The sequence below is a fragment of the Dendrobates tinctorius genome, unplaced genomic scaffold (genome assembly GCF_039654945.1).
Source record: "Dendrobates tinctorius isolate UK_male_01 unplaced genomic scaffold, ASM3965494v1 ptg000065l, whole genome shotgun sequence".
NCBI lineage: Eukaryota > Metazoa > Chordata > Amphibia > Anura > Dendrobatidae > Dendrobates > Dendrobates tinctorius.
The window spans coordinates 27,403,020-27,418,739 of NW_027361733.1; the positions used below are offsets into that span (position 1 = coordinate 27,403,020).

Below are 15,720 nucleotides of genomic sequence, written 5' to 3' on the forward strand. Positions count from 1 at the left end.
CTGAGTTAAGCTATCTGTGACCGCCGCCAATTGTAAGTAAGGTGAAGAGATTCAGCATCTCACAGAGCCATATTTGCAGCCACAGGCCCCGAGGACAGAATAGGTATTGATGCGAGAGACTCGCATCACATTCGCATGTGTGACCCTGGCCTTAAAGAGGTTATCCACTACTTTAGCATTGATGACCTATCCTCAAATCAATAGGAGTCGGCTTGGATGTGCAGTACCTTGCCGCGGTCACTATCCGAAGACGGAGTAGCTGCACAAGTGAATATTTCTGGCCATTGGTCACTGACGATAATAGCTGATTGGTGTGGGTGCCGGGTGTTGGACTCTAAGGATAGATAATCTATAGTAAAGTAGTGGACAGCCTCTTTAAATTGTGTTTTCTCTTTGCTTATGAAAAATAAAGAACCCCTTTAATTTCTGTAACATGCAGTTCCAAGTTCCACCACACCCAATACAAAGATTTCCCCTAAACAGCAATGGAACAGCGCCCCCTTTTGCAAAGCTCTGAATTACATTACCGACTCCTGGGTATACAAGGTTACCTGTTCTACACTTTCCAAATGAGCCTTGTTTTATCCTTTATATGCGCAATCAGCATGGTGACGCCACAAAGAATGAAGGTGGAGCAACACAAATCGGATCACATGGTGATAGAAGCGTCCGGGACATATCACATCTCAGAAAGCTGAAGGTTTCTCCACATAAATACGGTGTATAGATTAGATGATAAGACTTGTCCATGTAGCAAGGATGGCACTTTATGCAGTTCTATCTTATAGCCTGCAGATGGGGCTGTACTGTATGTTATTGATAAGAAACTGTCTGAAATAATATAAGTTACAGGATTACAATTTGCTATTCACAAACTGTTGTCACTCCTTGCAACAAGGATACTCACCTTTTATATAATTGTTGGTGTCTGCAGTATTAGACCCGTAACACATCAATGCTGTAGTTATGATACATTAAGTGTAACAGCGCCCCCTTGTGGCTGTACCTCATTATTACTGGGGGGGTTTCTAACTTTCTAACGCATAATTGAACCCTTTATGGTGCAAACCGTTCTCTCTTAGCACTAAAAATATTAATTACATTTTACCTAGAGCAGAAATCGCACCATAATGTATCACTCCCATCATCCTCAGACTGCCGTGCAACTACCAAAATGATAGTGTTGAGTGCAGCAATGTAAGATTTTGCAGTTGGCACTTACTATGTAAGATGTGGACTTGAAATACCCTAATCAGTAGGTGGAGTAATGTGGTAGGGCCTGCAATTGGGTTGGAGTTACCCCATGGCCGTCGATTAATATGTTCCCCAACACAAGGACACCCCACAGATACATTTCAAGGGAGCAGTTATTCCCCCATAGGTTGTAGCTGATCCAGTGCATATATATAAACTGATCCCCATGACGGATACAAGGGAGTCCTGTCTCCCAGTCTGTCCCAGTGTCCCATACGTCACTGCTGGTTTGATGCTGGTTTGTGCCTGTCAGTGTCCTCATCAATTCGTCCTATTAGAAGTTTCCAAACGAAGCTATAAAGAAAAGACAAAAAAATTAATCAATAAACACAAATCTCCAACAATGCACCAGAGTAAAGTTCTGCCCTGAAAGTGAACCAGCGGGGCTTAAAAGCTAACAGAATTATGAATGCAGCTCTGGATGTTACTAGAGTATAAAACATGATCATCACATGAAGCAAGATTTGGCAAACGATTCATGTTGAGTCACGTTTCCAAGCATTAACATCTTGTATACCTTGACTAAGCAGCTGCAGATTGCGAACTTCCTCGCGTACTTGCAGCTGTAATACCTGCTGCAGAACCTCTTGCCGCTGAGACTCATGGATGATCCCCATGCGCTGTAACTTCTCTGCGTTAAGCCTCAGCAGAGCTCGGCCTGAGAGAGGAAGAGACATGGAGGGGAACGTAAGATTCCTCTGCTGGCGAGGTTACTAAATGCTTAATGAATTATGTATAATACATCATAGTAAATGGAGCGTGCCAAACGGAACGGTAAACAGCCGACTCTCAGTTTCAACAGCGCGGGATCCAGGTGCTCTCATCTGACTCCTGGTCTGTAATCCACGATTTCTTATATAGGGCTATGCATATAATATAATGTACAGTATATGTGACTCCATGTAGCACGTAGAATTAACCGTCATAAGGACTCGTGCACTCGACCATGTTTTCACTCCTAGTGAGATCCGACAAAACATCAGATCACATTCAGACCAATGTTATTCTATGGGACCGTGCATATGTTTGATTTTTTTCCTTGGACCATGTCTGTCCGAGGAACAAAATTGCTTGATTTGCATCCAATAATGTATCACACTCGGCCATGCAAGTCAATGGGTCCGTGAAAAAAATTGGACTGCACTCGAATTACATCTGAGTGCAGTCCGATTTTCACTGACTGAAAGAATGGAGAAGATGGAGACTTTTTTTCTATTATCTCCTCATCTAAGAAAATCAGATCACACAATGATCAGAGTGTCATTAGTATAAATAGACTGATTTTCCAAGATGAGAGAATATACATTGCTCAAAAAAATTAAGGGACCACTAAACAATTTGAGCAGATACATGGATGTTAGTGAAAAAACAACAAAAAGAGGAAAAAAAACAAGGATTGAAAAAAAAATCAAATATAGGGGATACTCCAGATAATATAAATCATACGGGCTAAATACCCAAGAATCCCAAGTAAGTCATAAGGAGAGTGCTTAAATAATATAAATCATGTGAGCAAATGCTCGAAAAATCCCAGGTTAAAGATTAGAGGACAACAGAAAATATAATATCAAAATTAATACAAACTTTATTAATCATTATTACATATGATACAAAACATGCACAACACTAGAGGACATGGGACAGCAGGTGAAAGTGGACTGGTGCATTGCAAATAACATCAATAGGATAATAATACACCGTAAAGAGAAACATGTGTCTCACTATATGCACCTGCAAATAACAGGCCGCAAGGAGGGATGGTAGCAATGGAAATACCTTCTGCCTAAAATAATGTCCCTGCAAAGTCGCTATGAGAAGAAAGAGATATCTATCGATGTACAGAATATAAGAGTTAGATTAAACTAGCTGTCATTCTAATTATACAGGAAGCAGAGATCAACTGGCAAAAGAGTATATGAAGGGTAAATACCTTCAGACATGGTGCGGCTGTGTAAAGATGCAGGAGACACGTGAGACACGCTAAGCCTCGACGCGCGTTTCACCACCTATGGCTTCATATTTACCCTTCATATACTCTTTCCCCAGTTGACCTCTGCTTCCTATAAGATTAGAATGACAGCTAGTTTAATCTAACTCTATTATCTAATTAAATTCCCTCCCTCCCTTCCCCTCCTCCCTACTATTGTCTAATCTTTAAACTGGGATTTTTTGAGTATTTGCTCGCATGATTTATATTAATTAAGCACTCTCCTTATGACTTACTTGAGATTCTTAGGTATGATTAATATTATCTGGAGTATCCCCTATATTTGATTTTTTCAATCCTTGTTTTTTTTCTTCTTTTTTTTTGGGGTTAGAGGCGAGTTCCACCTGGCCTTATGGAACTATTTTTCGTCTAACATGGATGTTAGTGACCTTCCTATCATTTCTACCTGTTGTTTTTTCCATTAGCACAACAGCAGGAGAAATTGATTCACAATCAGTGTTGATTTCACAGAAGTGTGACTGACTTGGAGTTCCATTGTGTTGTTTAAGTGTTCCCTTTATTTTTTTGAGCAGTATACTTTGACTCTAATCTTATTGTTAGTCTTTATGGAAAGCCGATTCCTTCCCTATACAGTGGGGAAAAAAAGTATTTACTCAGCCAGCAATTGTGCAAGTTCTCCCACTTAAATAGATGAGAGATGCCTGTAATTGACATCATAGGTAGACCACAACTATGAGAGTGAAAATGAGAAAACAAATCCGGAAAATCACCTTGTCTAATTTGGCAAGATTTATTTTTCAAATTATGGTGGAAAATAAGTATTTGGTCACCTAAAAACATGCAAGATCTCTGGCTCTCACAGACCTGTAACTTCTTCTTTAAGAGGCTCCTCTGTCCTCCACTCATTACCTGTAGTAATGGCACCTGTTTGAACTTGTTATCAGTATAAAAGACATCTGTCCACAACCTCAAACAGTCACACTCTAAACTCTACTGTGGTGAAGATCAAAGAGCTGTCGAAGGACACCAGAAACAAAATTGTAGTCCAGCACCAGGCTGGGAAGACTGAATCTGCAATAGGCAAGCAGCTTGGTGTGATGAAATCAACTGTGGGAGCAATAATAAGAAAATGGAAGACATACAAGACCAATGATAATCTCCCTCGATCTGGGGCTCCTCGCAAGATCTCAACCCGTGGGGTCAAAATGATCACAAGACCTGTGAGAAAAAATCCCAGAACCACACGGGGGGGACCTAGTGAATGACCTGCATAGAGCTGGGACCACCATAACTATAAGGCTACCATCAGTAACACACTAAGCCGCCAGGGTCTCAGGTCCTGCGGTGCCAGACATGTTCCCCTGCTTAAACCAGTCCATGTCTGTGCCCGTCTGAAGTTTGCTAGAGAGCATTTGGATTATTCAGGAGAGTATTGGGAGAATGTCATATGGTCTGATGAAACCAAAGTAGAACTGTTTGGTAGAAGCAAAACTCATCATGTTTGGACGAGACAGAATGCAGAGTTGCATCCAATGAACACCATACCTACTGTGAAGCATGGAGGTGGCAACATCATGTTTTGGGGCTGTTTCTCTGCAAAGGGACCAGGATGACTGATCTGTTTACATGATAGAATGAATGAGGCCATGTATCTTGAGATTTTGAGTGCAAATCTCCTTCCATCAGCAAGTGCATTGAAGATGAAACGTGGATGGGTCTTTCAGCATGATAATGATCCCAAGCACACCGCCAGGGCAATGAAGAAGTGGCTTTGCAAGAAGCAAATGAAGGACCTGCAGTGGCCTAGCCAGTCTCCAGACCTCAACCCCATAGAAAACCTTTGGCGGGATTTGAAAGTCCGTGTTGCCCAGCGATAGGCCCAAAACATTACTGCTCTAGAGGAGATCTACATGGTGGAATGGGTCAATATACCACCATCAGTATGTTCCAACCTTGTAGACTTACAGAAAACATTTGACCTCTGTCATTGCCAACAAATGATATATAACAAAATATTGAGATGAACTTTTGTTAATGACCAAATACTTATTTTCCACCATAATTTTAAAAATAAATCTTGCAAAATCAGACAAGGTGATTTTCTGGATTTGTTTTCTCATTTTGACTCTCATAGTTGTGGCCTACCTATGATATCAATTACAGGCCTATGTCATCTTTCCACATGGGAGAACTTGCACAATTGGTGGCTGACTAAATACTTTTTTTCCCCACTGTATATGCCAAGATGATCCATAGGCCATGCTTTATCTCTAAACACTCAGAATTTCTATTGATCCTTTCCTCTTTCTATCGGCCGTGATTTTCTAATTTTCCTCTAGATCCACAATCCATCTCTATCAGACTGGCCATAGACAGGACACATATATCTTTTATTCATCAGCAGATCCAGGTAAATCTGGTGAGATCTGCTGGCAACCTGATGTCTGCGGAGGCCATAAATATAACAGGTGGCCATACACATTAGGTAAAGAGAGTACAAATCATATTGAAGTTCAATGAGCCAAATTGCTGGTACCCACAATAATTACGTGGCTACCAGAGCTGTCTGAAAAGTGACTGACAACACATAAACAGTAGGACAGGTGAAGTATGGAAGCAATGGGATCTGCAATATCTCGTTTTTATAGAGCCATGTCTCATCATTCATCTGTATGGATTTACTCTTGTATCTGTAGATCCTAATTCCCTTATTTTCTATACTGTAGATCTAGATTCTCTCCTTTTCATAGATCTTTGGTTCCTCCTTTTTCTATAGATCCCTATTCTCCCCTTTTTATAGATCTCTAGTTTCTCCTCTTTCTATAGATCCCTATTCTCTCTCTTCTTATAGATCTTGTCTCCCTCATTTTATAAATCTCTAATCTCCCCTCTTTATATAGATCCTTGTTCTTTCCTCTTTCTATAAATTTCTGTTCTTCCCTCTTTCTGTGGATCCTGATTCTTTTGATGGATCCCTATTTGCTCTTCTTACTATAGATCTGTATTTTGCTCCTATTTCTATAGATCCTTCTTCTTTCCTCTTTCTATAGATCCTTATTCCCGTCTCTTTCTATAGATTTCTGTTCTCCCCTCTTTCTATAGAATCCAATTCCCTTTTCTTTCTATAGATCTTGTTCCCTCCTCTTTCTATAGATCTTGTTCCCTCCTCTTTCTATAGAACCTGATTCCCTCCTCTTTCTATAGATCTTGTTCCCTTCTCTTTCTACAAATCCTTGTTCCCTCCTCTTTCTATAGATCTTGATTCCTTCTTCTTTCTATAGATCTTATTCTCTCCTCTTTCTATGGATCCTGACACCCTATTCTTTCTATAGATCTTGTTCCCTTTTTCTATAGATTTTGTTCCCTCTTCTCTCTATAGATCTTGCTCCCTCCTCTTTTTATAGATCCTGATTCCTTCTTCTTTCTATAGATCTTGTTCCCTCCTCTTTCTAAAGATCCTGACTCACTCTTCTTTTTATAGATCTTGTTCCCTCTTCTTTCTATAGAATCCGATTCCCTCCTCTTTCTATAGATATTGTTCCTTCCTCTTTATATAGATTCTGATTCTCTCCTCTTTCTTTAGATTCCCATTCCCTCTTCTTTCTATAGATCCCTATTCGCTCCTCTTCCTATAGATGCTTATTTTATGATCCCTGTGGAACTTAATTCTCTTCCCTTTGCGGCTCATAATTCTCGTCCTCTGATCCGAGTTTATTCCACCCCTTCAGTTCATAATTTCACTGGTCCACTTGAGTCTTTCCCTTCCCTCCCCTCTTCCTAATCTTCAGCGCTATCTCCTGGGGGTGGATTGCCCCCTTTCAGTATTTTATCAGCGTTGTACATTAAGACTTTTAGCTGGCGTGGCCTCGGGATACAGATCTCAGTGTCTGCTGGTGCGTGTCTATTGGGATTTTACAGCAGTCAGATGATCTCGCTGCTGCCTGCGCAGGACTGTAAGACGGCACACAATGGCCGTGACGTGCGGCCCGCAGGCTCCACAAATATACCAGGCAGCTGACTTCATGATATCTAGAAAGAGGGGCATCGTACCACAGACTAGGACGTGACGTATGGCATACCCTGACATGGAGGCATTGTTAGAGGACGATGGGGGTAGTAGCTTTGTAGTAAACCGCTGACAGAGTAAGTAACCTGCAGAAGTGTGAATGAGCCAGGCCGAGCTACCTGTGATGGCGTGGTGAGAAAAGGCCTCCACGTAGGTGAGATAGTTGTGTGGACAATGTTTCTTCAGCCATTTGCACACGTCTTGCTGAGTCCAGAGGACGACGGGTTTCGTGAGGCAGCTGAAGGACGGACTGGTGTGATATATGCCATATTGATCGCTGGGTCTGACCTGCGTAGGGGACAAACTGTGAATTACTCAATGCGGACAAGACACAGCAGCAAACATTACACCCGTCTATTATCCCATTCTTAAAGGGGTTGTCTTGCGAAAACAAGTTATAACTTATCTGCAAGATTGGTAATAACTTATTGATCAGTGGTGCCTGACCACTGGTACCGGCACCGATTTGCAGAATGGGGAACTTTTATTCCCAAGTGGCACTTTTAATCTTATATACCCGACAGCAGCTCTATTCATTCACTATGGAAAAAGCCAAGTGAAGGTCAATGTGCACTGCTGCTCCAATCTAACCGGGATACAAGTGCCTCGCTCTCCTGATCAGGGGTCGGACCCCCATCAATCAATAAGTTATCACTTGCCCGGAGAAAACACACACAGGGTAACTCTCTTACAACAAACTTGCACAATTGGTGGCTGACTAAATCCTTTTTTCCCCACTGTAGCTAATAGAATTTTGGAAAAAAATGTCTCAATCTAGAGAGCTCCCTGAATTCTCGCATGGTTCTATAATAGGGCGCCACCATTGTAGCAGGTCCGTTTATGACATTTCTTCCCCCTTAAATATTGCACCAACTGCTAGAGGTATTATGGAAAAATGGAAGGAAATGCAACAACCCGACTTCGAAGTGGAGACCGTATAAAATTACAGAGCAGGGTCACTAAGTGCTGATATAAAAGTCACCAACGCTCTGCTGACTCCATAACTGCATAAATAGAGAGTCCAACCCTCCTCTGCTATAACCATCAAAACTAAATTGTGCCCCCCACCCAGAACTTCATGGCCGAGCAGCTGCATGCAGCCTTACATCTCCAAGCACAATGCTGAGTGTTGGATGGAATGGTGTAGCGGAAACGTGTTCTGTGAAGTGATGGATCACACTTCTCTATCTGGCATCTCATGGACAAGTCTGGGTTTGGTGAATGACAAGAGAACGTTACCTGACATCATAGTAAAGTTTAGTGGAGCAAGGATAATGCTATAAGGTTCTTTAGGGGATGGCATAGGTCCTAAAGGTCTATTTACACCAGTTGACCAGCGGTACTACGTGACCACCGATCAGCTATTTGCTGAGTAATGGTCATTTAATAGTCTAGTTTCCACAGACAGACCAGGCACCTCAGAGGTGCACTGAATTATCTGTAATAGTGTTCTGCACATAGGCAGCCATTACTCTCAGCGACTCAGGTCCTGTTTACACAATGTGCTGCCAAGGATGATGATCTGTTGGGTAAAACAAAAGATCATTTCACCCAACAAATGAGCAATTTGCGCGTGATTGCCAGCCTGTTTAGTCTGCATACGATTTGTGAAACAAGCATACATAGGAGCACTTCTTTATGATAATCCAGCAGTGTAAATGCACCTTTATTTCCAGTTAAAGGGAATTTGAATGCATCATTATACCAAGACATTTTGGACAATTGTAATCCAACTCTGAGGGAAACAGTTTTGGGGAAGACTGTTTTTTCTGTTTCCCATGACTGTGCCCAGTGCACAAAATTAGGCCTATAAAGACATGATTGGGGGAGTTTGGTGGGAAGAACATGACTGTTCGCACAAAGTCCCAACCTCACCGCCAACCAACACCTTTGGGTTGAACTAGAATTGAGAATGTGAGCCTGGTCGTCTCCTTCAACATCAGGGTCTGACCTCACAAATGCTCTTCTGGATGAAAAGGTAAAAATACTCAGACACGTCCAACTTCTTCTCAGATGAGAGGAGGCTGTGGTAACTGCAAATGGGTTAACCCCAAAGTAATGGATTTATAAATGGGGTGTGATAAAAGCTCCTGTAGGTGTAATGTGGAGGCGCCCAATACGTTCCTCCATGTAGTATATATCACATCTCCCTCACTGCTCATCTCTAGGATTCCCTGTACATGATCACGCCAGCTTGTGCACAGTATTAGGCTACAGTCACACTATCAGTATTTGGTCAGTATTGTATTTCAGTATTTGTAAGCCAAAACCAGGAGAGGAACAATCAGAGGAAAAGTATAATAGAAACACGTCACCACTACTAGATTTATCACCCACTCCTGGTTTTGGCTTACACATACTGAGGTAAAAAACTCACCAAATACTGAAGGTGTGACCGTGGCCTTAGTCCCGGTGTAGTGTCCTGCTGTACAGTGGGTACACTTATTTTTTGTGCAGCACTGTAACTCGCTTTATACCTCTACATCATCCTTCATGTTAATACGGGGCACTGTATACTATATGGTGGTACTATCTCCCATGATTTCTCCGAAGTCCCTTTCTCCGCAGTACAGGACAGCAATGTCCAGCATTATACGTGTGGCTGACTGGATTTGACAGTAGATGTGCCGCACTGCACCTCCCTCATTTCTTGCATCACGAAATCTGGTCTGTTAGTGAAATACCTCGGCACAGGGGTAATATCTGTGTGACAGCGCAGCGGCTAATAATTGCAATACCCAATTATCCTCCTTGTCCAAGGAGGTCACACTTGAGCTGCCCAGCAGATCCCTCTCCTCCTGACCGCGGGCGTACGACACTGCTCCCTCATTCTCAGTTATCTTGCATATTATCGGTCTTCTGCTCTTTATATTGAATTTATCGGGTTTTCAACTTTTTTTTTTTCTAGAAAATGCTTCATTATTTAATGAAAAACTCAGTGACTCTGCTTGCATACAAGGAATAGAATTTTTTTGTTTCCACCCCAGATCTAATGCTTCCCATTTTGCTACGGTTATATAAATCCTCTGTAAGTTATACACATCAGCAGCACAATTCTTTCTTCTGTTCTGAGAATTTGCTACAGTGTATCGGTGCCGATATCATATGTTTGCCTTTAGCCCAGGCTGTTTAGTATAAAGAATTTTGTCTACACTTTTCACGAAAAATTTTTGAGACTGATAAAACTTTCGGTTCTCACAAAGTTTGCTACTTCCTCTTTTCTAATAGTAATTTGCATTGACTCTAGATTGGTATGTAGACTGATCAATTGATTTGTACAAAAATTGCAAAGTCATTCCATATAATGAAAATTAACTTAATTTCAGTTCTGCCACAAAATTAGCTGCTTACATCATTTCAGTGATCTCGTTAGCTCAGGAGAAAGTGTTATCGAGGACAAGGCAGCTGATATCGCTTTATCATTGTAATTGAATTATAAGACCAGACTAGTTGCATTAAAAGGGGGTTGGTGCTCGAAATCATTGTTTTTTTTCTGCTAACCACCGTTACCTCCACGGGCTGGTGCTTGAAATCATTGTCTTCGTCTGTTAACCATGGTTACCTCCGAGGAAAGATGTTCAGTCATCATTGCTTTGCATCAAAATGGATTTACAGGCATGGACATTACTTTTATATCAACCACTTATCAGATCATCGAATACTTCAAATAGAGAAGGTCAGTTGCTGTGAAGAAGGCTTCCGGGCGCCCATGAAAGTCCAGCAAGTTCTAGAACCATCTCCTAAAGAGGATTCAGCTAAGGGAATGGTTGAAAACAAGTGCAGGAATAGTAGCAGGCGATCATCAACACATCTGCACACACTGAGAGGGGAAGGCTTTTGGAGGCTGCGTGCCTGGTGCTAAGAAGGATAGCAAGTACTGCAGGGGACAGGGGTAAAGCTATTTTATCTGATGATGCCCCCTCAGACTATTTGGTATATCTGGAATAATGATTATCTGGAGACAAAAATGTAAGCACTACCATGAGTCCTGTGTCTGCCAACAGTAAAGCATCCTGAGACCATTCATGTGTGGGGGCTCTTCATCCATGGAGGGGGCTCACTCACAAATTTGCCTAAGAACACGGCCACGAATAACATTCTACAAAAACAACTTCTCCCAACCATCCAGCTTGGGGATGAACAGTGCTTTTTCCAGCATGATGGAGACTATGTCACAAGAAAAATGTGATAACTCAGTGGCTCAGTGAACAAAACATTTGACATTTTGGACCTATGGACAGGAAACTCCCTAGATCTCAATACCATTGAAGACCTGTGGCGCATCCTCAAAAAGCGGAAGGACGAATAAGGCTATGTGCACACAATGCGGATTTGTTGCATTCCGCAGCGTTTTTTTCCACACGGAAATCCTCCAAAAACACAATGGATTACTAAAGCAAGGTTAATCAATGACAATCCTAAAGTGTTGTGCATATGATCCGGATATTTCCTTCTTTATTTGCAGCATTTTATTTTTCGCAGTATGTCAATTCTTTTTTGCGGATCTGCAGCCTTTTTAAACTCATTGACTTCCATTGAGTCAGTCAAATCCGCAGCAAAAACGCAGGTGTGAAAAGGTTTGTGGATTTGTTGCATATTTGCTGCCAAAAACGCTACGGAATTGTCAAAGGAAATTATGTCATATGGAGGAAGAGTGTGTGAGCGGAGAATATGTGTGAGCAGAGAATATGTGCCTGTCTGTGTCTGTCTGCAGGTGCCTGCATCTGTGGGTGTCTCTGTGTGTGTACCCATGCAACAAACAGCCCATAGTGATTGTACTTAGACTTCGTCTGAGGGGACTACTACTCCCATCCGGCTATGTCTGTTGTCACATATGAGAAAAAACACACAATAAAGGAATGCTCACAATAGTAAGGTGCCTATATATATATATATATATATATATATATATATATAATGCTGAATATCAGAATAATAACACCAGATTGTGAGACCTTCACCTACAGGAGCAGGACTGTTGTGGCTAGAAAGTATCCGCAGGACGAGACCCCAGAAGGGGGTAATAGGAAGGCGGGCATGACGCTGGCAGGAAGGAAGTGACAGGGAAGAAAAAAGGGGAAAAGGAAGGGGGAAGTGACAAGGACAGAGGAGGGGTCAGGGACAACAAAAGGACGCAGGGAGGCAGGACCTCTTTCTCTGTGACCAGGACGCCAGACAACAAGGACATCACCCTCCTACGCTTCCCACACCACCAGGCTTCCCCCCTTCTCTTACCACGATGGACGTGCTCTCCAGGCGGCTGACAGCTCTCACCCTCCGGGATGGCTGGATAGGTTTTTTGAAGGTATGCTGGGGGGTGACGGCGGCGGGTGCAGCCCGGGCCGACGAGGGGAACGGGGGAGATCAGGCCCGGGGTCCCTGGGCAAGCGGACGGCAGGAGCCCATGAGGGGAGGTCAGAGGGGCCCCAATAGGCAGCGGTGGGTCGCAGGTCTGGGGCACAGCAAGTGCATGCCAGCTGGCAGAGGCACCGAGCTCGGGTAGCAGATCCATGCTGCGGCAGCGTAGGCCTGCAGGAAGTTGCAGGGGAGAGAGCCAGGTGGGGCGGGCATGTCAGCCCAACAGCAGGGGCAGGGGGGTTGCCGCCATCAGCCGCGCCCCGCTACCCAGCCCGACCGGGAACATAAAAACAAGGACGAACAATCAGAATACCAAAAGATCTGGCCAAAAAATTATTCTAATAGGGCCACAGGTACCAACCCAAACACACTGTACAACTTATTCCATTTACGTGCATATCATGTACTAAAAGGAAAAAAAATAAGGAACAAGATATCTAAAGAAATAAATCATATAAATAACACGCATTTTGGCACGCTGCCTTCTTCAGGGTTTTTTTTTTTGTTTTTTATTTTTTTCAGCATTTTGCAGAAAGCACTTTATTTATATGATTTATTTCTTTAGATATCTTGTTCCTTATCATTTTTTTTAATATTTGTACATGATATGCACTTAAATGAAATAAGTTGTACAGTGTGTTTGAGACGGTACCTGTGGCTATATTACAATAATTTTTGGCCAGATCTTTTGGTATCCTGATTGTGGACGCAATCCTGATTGTTTTTATGATTTTAATATTATTGCACATTGACCTGTTTCCTATTTGTCCCTGTATTTCAATACTATCAATAAATATTATTAAATTATTTACTAATTGGACATTATGGTTTTTTTCTTGGTTGCTGTCACATATAACAGACAGCATAAGCCGATGATGGGAGAACATAATAATAATAATAATAATAATAATAATAATAATAATAAATTTTATTTTTATAGCGCCGACATATTCCGCAGCACTTTACATTTCAGAGGGGATTTGTACAGACAATAGACATTACAGCATAACAATAATCACATACAGTAGATTATAACAAATACCAAGAGGAGTGAGGGCCCTGCTCGCAAGCTTACAGTCTATGAGGAAAGAGGTAGACACGAAAGGTGGGTGGTAACAGTTGCCCTGATTGTATGGACCAGCCATAATGTTAAGTGTGTAACAGTACAGACACAGAGGGCTAATGGATGCATAAAGCATGTGGGAACATGATGCTGGGAACCTGGTTATGGTAAAACTTTTGGCTCTGCCACACAGGGATAGGTTAGGTTAATGTGTTGAGGCGATAGGCCAGTCTGAATAAATGCGTTTTCAGGACACGCTTAAAATTGTGGGGATTGGGGACTAATCGTATTGACCTGGGAAGTGCATTCCAAAGAATTGGCGCGGCACGTGTAAAGTCTTGGAGACGGGAGTGGGAGGTTCTGACTATTGAGGATACTAACCTCAGGTCATCAGCAGAACGGAGGGTGCGGGTATGGTGGTATACTGAAACAAGGGAGGAGATGTAGGGTGGTGCTGAGCCATGGAGGGCTTTGTGGGTGAGGGTAATAAGTTTATACTGAATTCTGGAGTGGATGGGTAGCCAGTGTAATGACTGGCACAAGGTAGAGGCATCGGTGTAACGATTGGTGAGGAATATGATCCTGGCTGCAGCATTCAAGACAGATTGGAGAGGGGAGAGTTTGGTAAGAGGGAGACCGATTAGAAGAGAGTTACAATAGTCGAGACGAGAATGAATAAGAGAAACAGTAAGAGTTTTTGCAGAGTCAAAAGTAAGAAAAGGTCGAATTCTAGAAATGTTTTTGAGGTGCAGATGACAAGAGCGAGCCAGTGATCGAATGTGGGGGGCAAAGGAAAGCTCGGAATCAAGTATGACCCCAAGACAGCGGGCATGTTGCTGGGGAGTAATAGTGGAACCACAGACGGAAATGGCAATGTCGGGTGTAGGTACATTAGTAGCGGGAGGAAACACAAGGAGTTCAGTCTTTGACAGGTTCAGTTTCAGATATAGTGAGGACATGATATTAGACACAGCGTTTAGACAATCGCCAGTGTTTTCTAGAAAGGCTGGCGTGATGTCAGGAGAAGAAGCGTATAATTGGGTGTCATCAGCATAGAGATGGTACTGGAAACCAAATCTACTGATTGTTTGACCAATAGGGGCAGTGTACAAGGAGAAGAGGAGGGGGCCTAGAACCGATCATTGAGGAACCCCAACAGTAAGGGGAAGGTGAGAGGAGGAACCGGCAAAAGAAACAGTAAAGGAGCGGTCGGAGAGATAGGAGGAGAACCAGGAGAGAACGGTGTCCTTGAGGCCAATGGAATGGAGCATAGTGAGGAGGAGCTGATGATCCACAGTGTCGAATGCTGCAGAGAGATCCAAGAGAATTAGCATGGAGTAATGACCATTTGATTTAGCTGTTAGCAGATCATTAGAGACTTTAGTGAGGGCAGTTTCAGTGGAGTGTAAAGAGCGGAAACCGGATTGGAGAGGGTCGAGAACAGAGTTTTCTGAGAGATAGCGGATAAGACGGGAGTGGACCAGGCGTTCCAGGAGTTTAGAGATGAAGGGAAGATTAGAGACAGGTCTATAGTTAGCGGCACAGTTTTGGTCGAGGGATGGTTTTTTAAGTAGTGGATGTATGATGGCATGCTTAAATGAGGAGGGAAAAATACCAGAAGAGACAGAGAGGTTAAATATTTTAGTTAGGTGAGGGGTGACAGCAGGGGAAAGGGACTGGAGGAGATGTGACAGAAATGGGTCACTGGTGCAAGTAGTTGGGAGAGAAGATGCAAGGAGCCTGCTTACTTCTTCTTCTGTGACTGGTTCAAAATCAGAGAGTGAGTTAGATGCAGTGGGGGAGGGAGGACAGTGCATGGTATGAGGGGATTTGGAGATAATTTCCTGTCGGATCTGGTCAATTTTTTCTTTGAAGTAATTGGCCAGATCGTCAGCTCGGAGCTCCGTGGTTGGGGCCTGTACTCTTGGATTGAGTAGAGAATGAAAAGTGTCAAAGAGACGTTTCGGTTTATTGGACAGTGAGATGATGAGGGTGTTGAAATAGGTTTGTTTGGAGAGGTGAAGGGCAGTG

The 15,720-nt window shown here is 42.7% G+C and overlaps 1 protein-coding gene across 2 annotated transcripts in view; it reads right to left on the reverse strand.

Annotated features, from left to right (window-relative positions):
- Positions 1–575: 575 nt before the first annotated feature.
- SAMD10 (sterile alpha motif domain containing 10) overlaps positions 576–15,720 on the reverse strand; it is a 34,774-nt gene continuing 19,629 nt past the window's right edge. The window contains exons 3-5 of one of the 2 annotated variants that reach the window (XM_073580850.1): positions 7,388–7,556; positions 1,772–1,912; positions 576–1,548 (exon numbers count right to left, since the gene is read on the reverse strand). In XM_073580850.1, coding sequence (XP_073436951.1) covers positions 1,529–1,548; positions 1,772–1,912; positions 7,388–7,556 — 330 coding nt within the window. In that variant the 3' untranslated portion in view covers positions 576–1,528. Of the gene's footprint in view, positions 1,549–1,771; positions 1,913–5,402; positions 7,557–15,720 lie in introns of those variants that run through there. The other variant, XM_073580849.1, reaches the window with a different exon arrangement.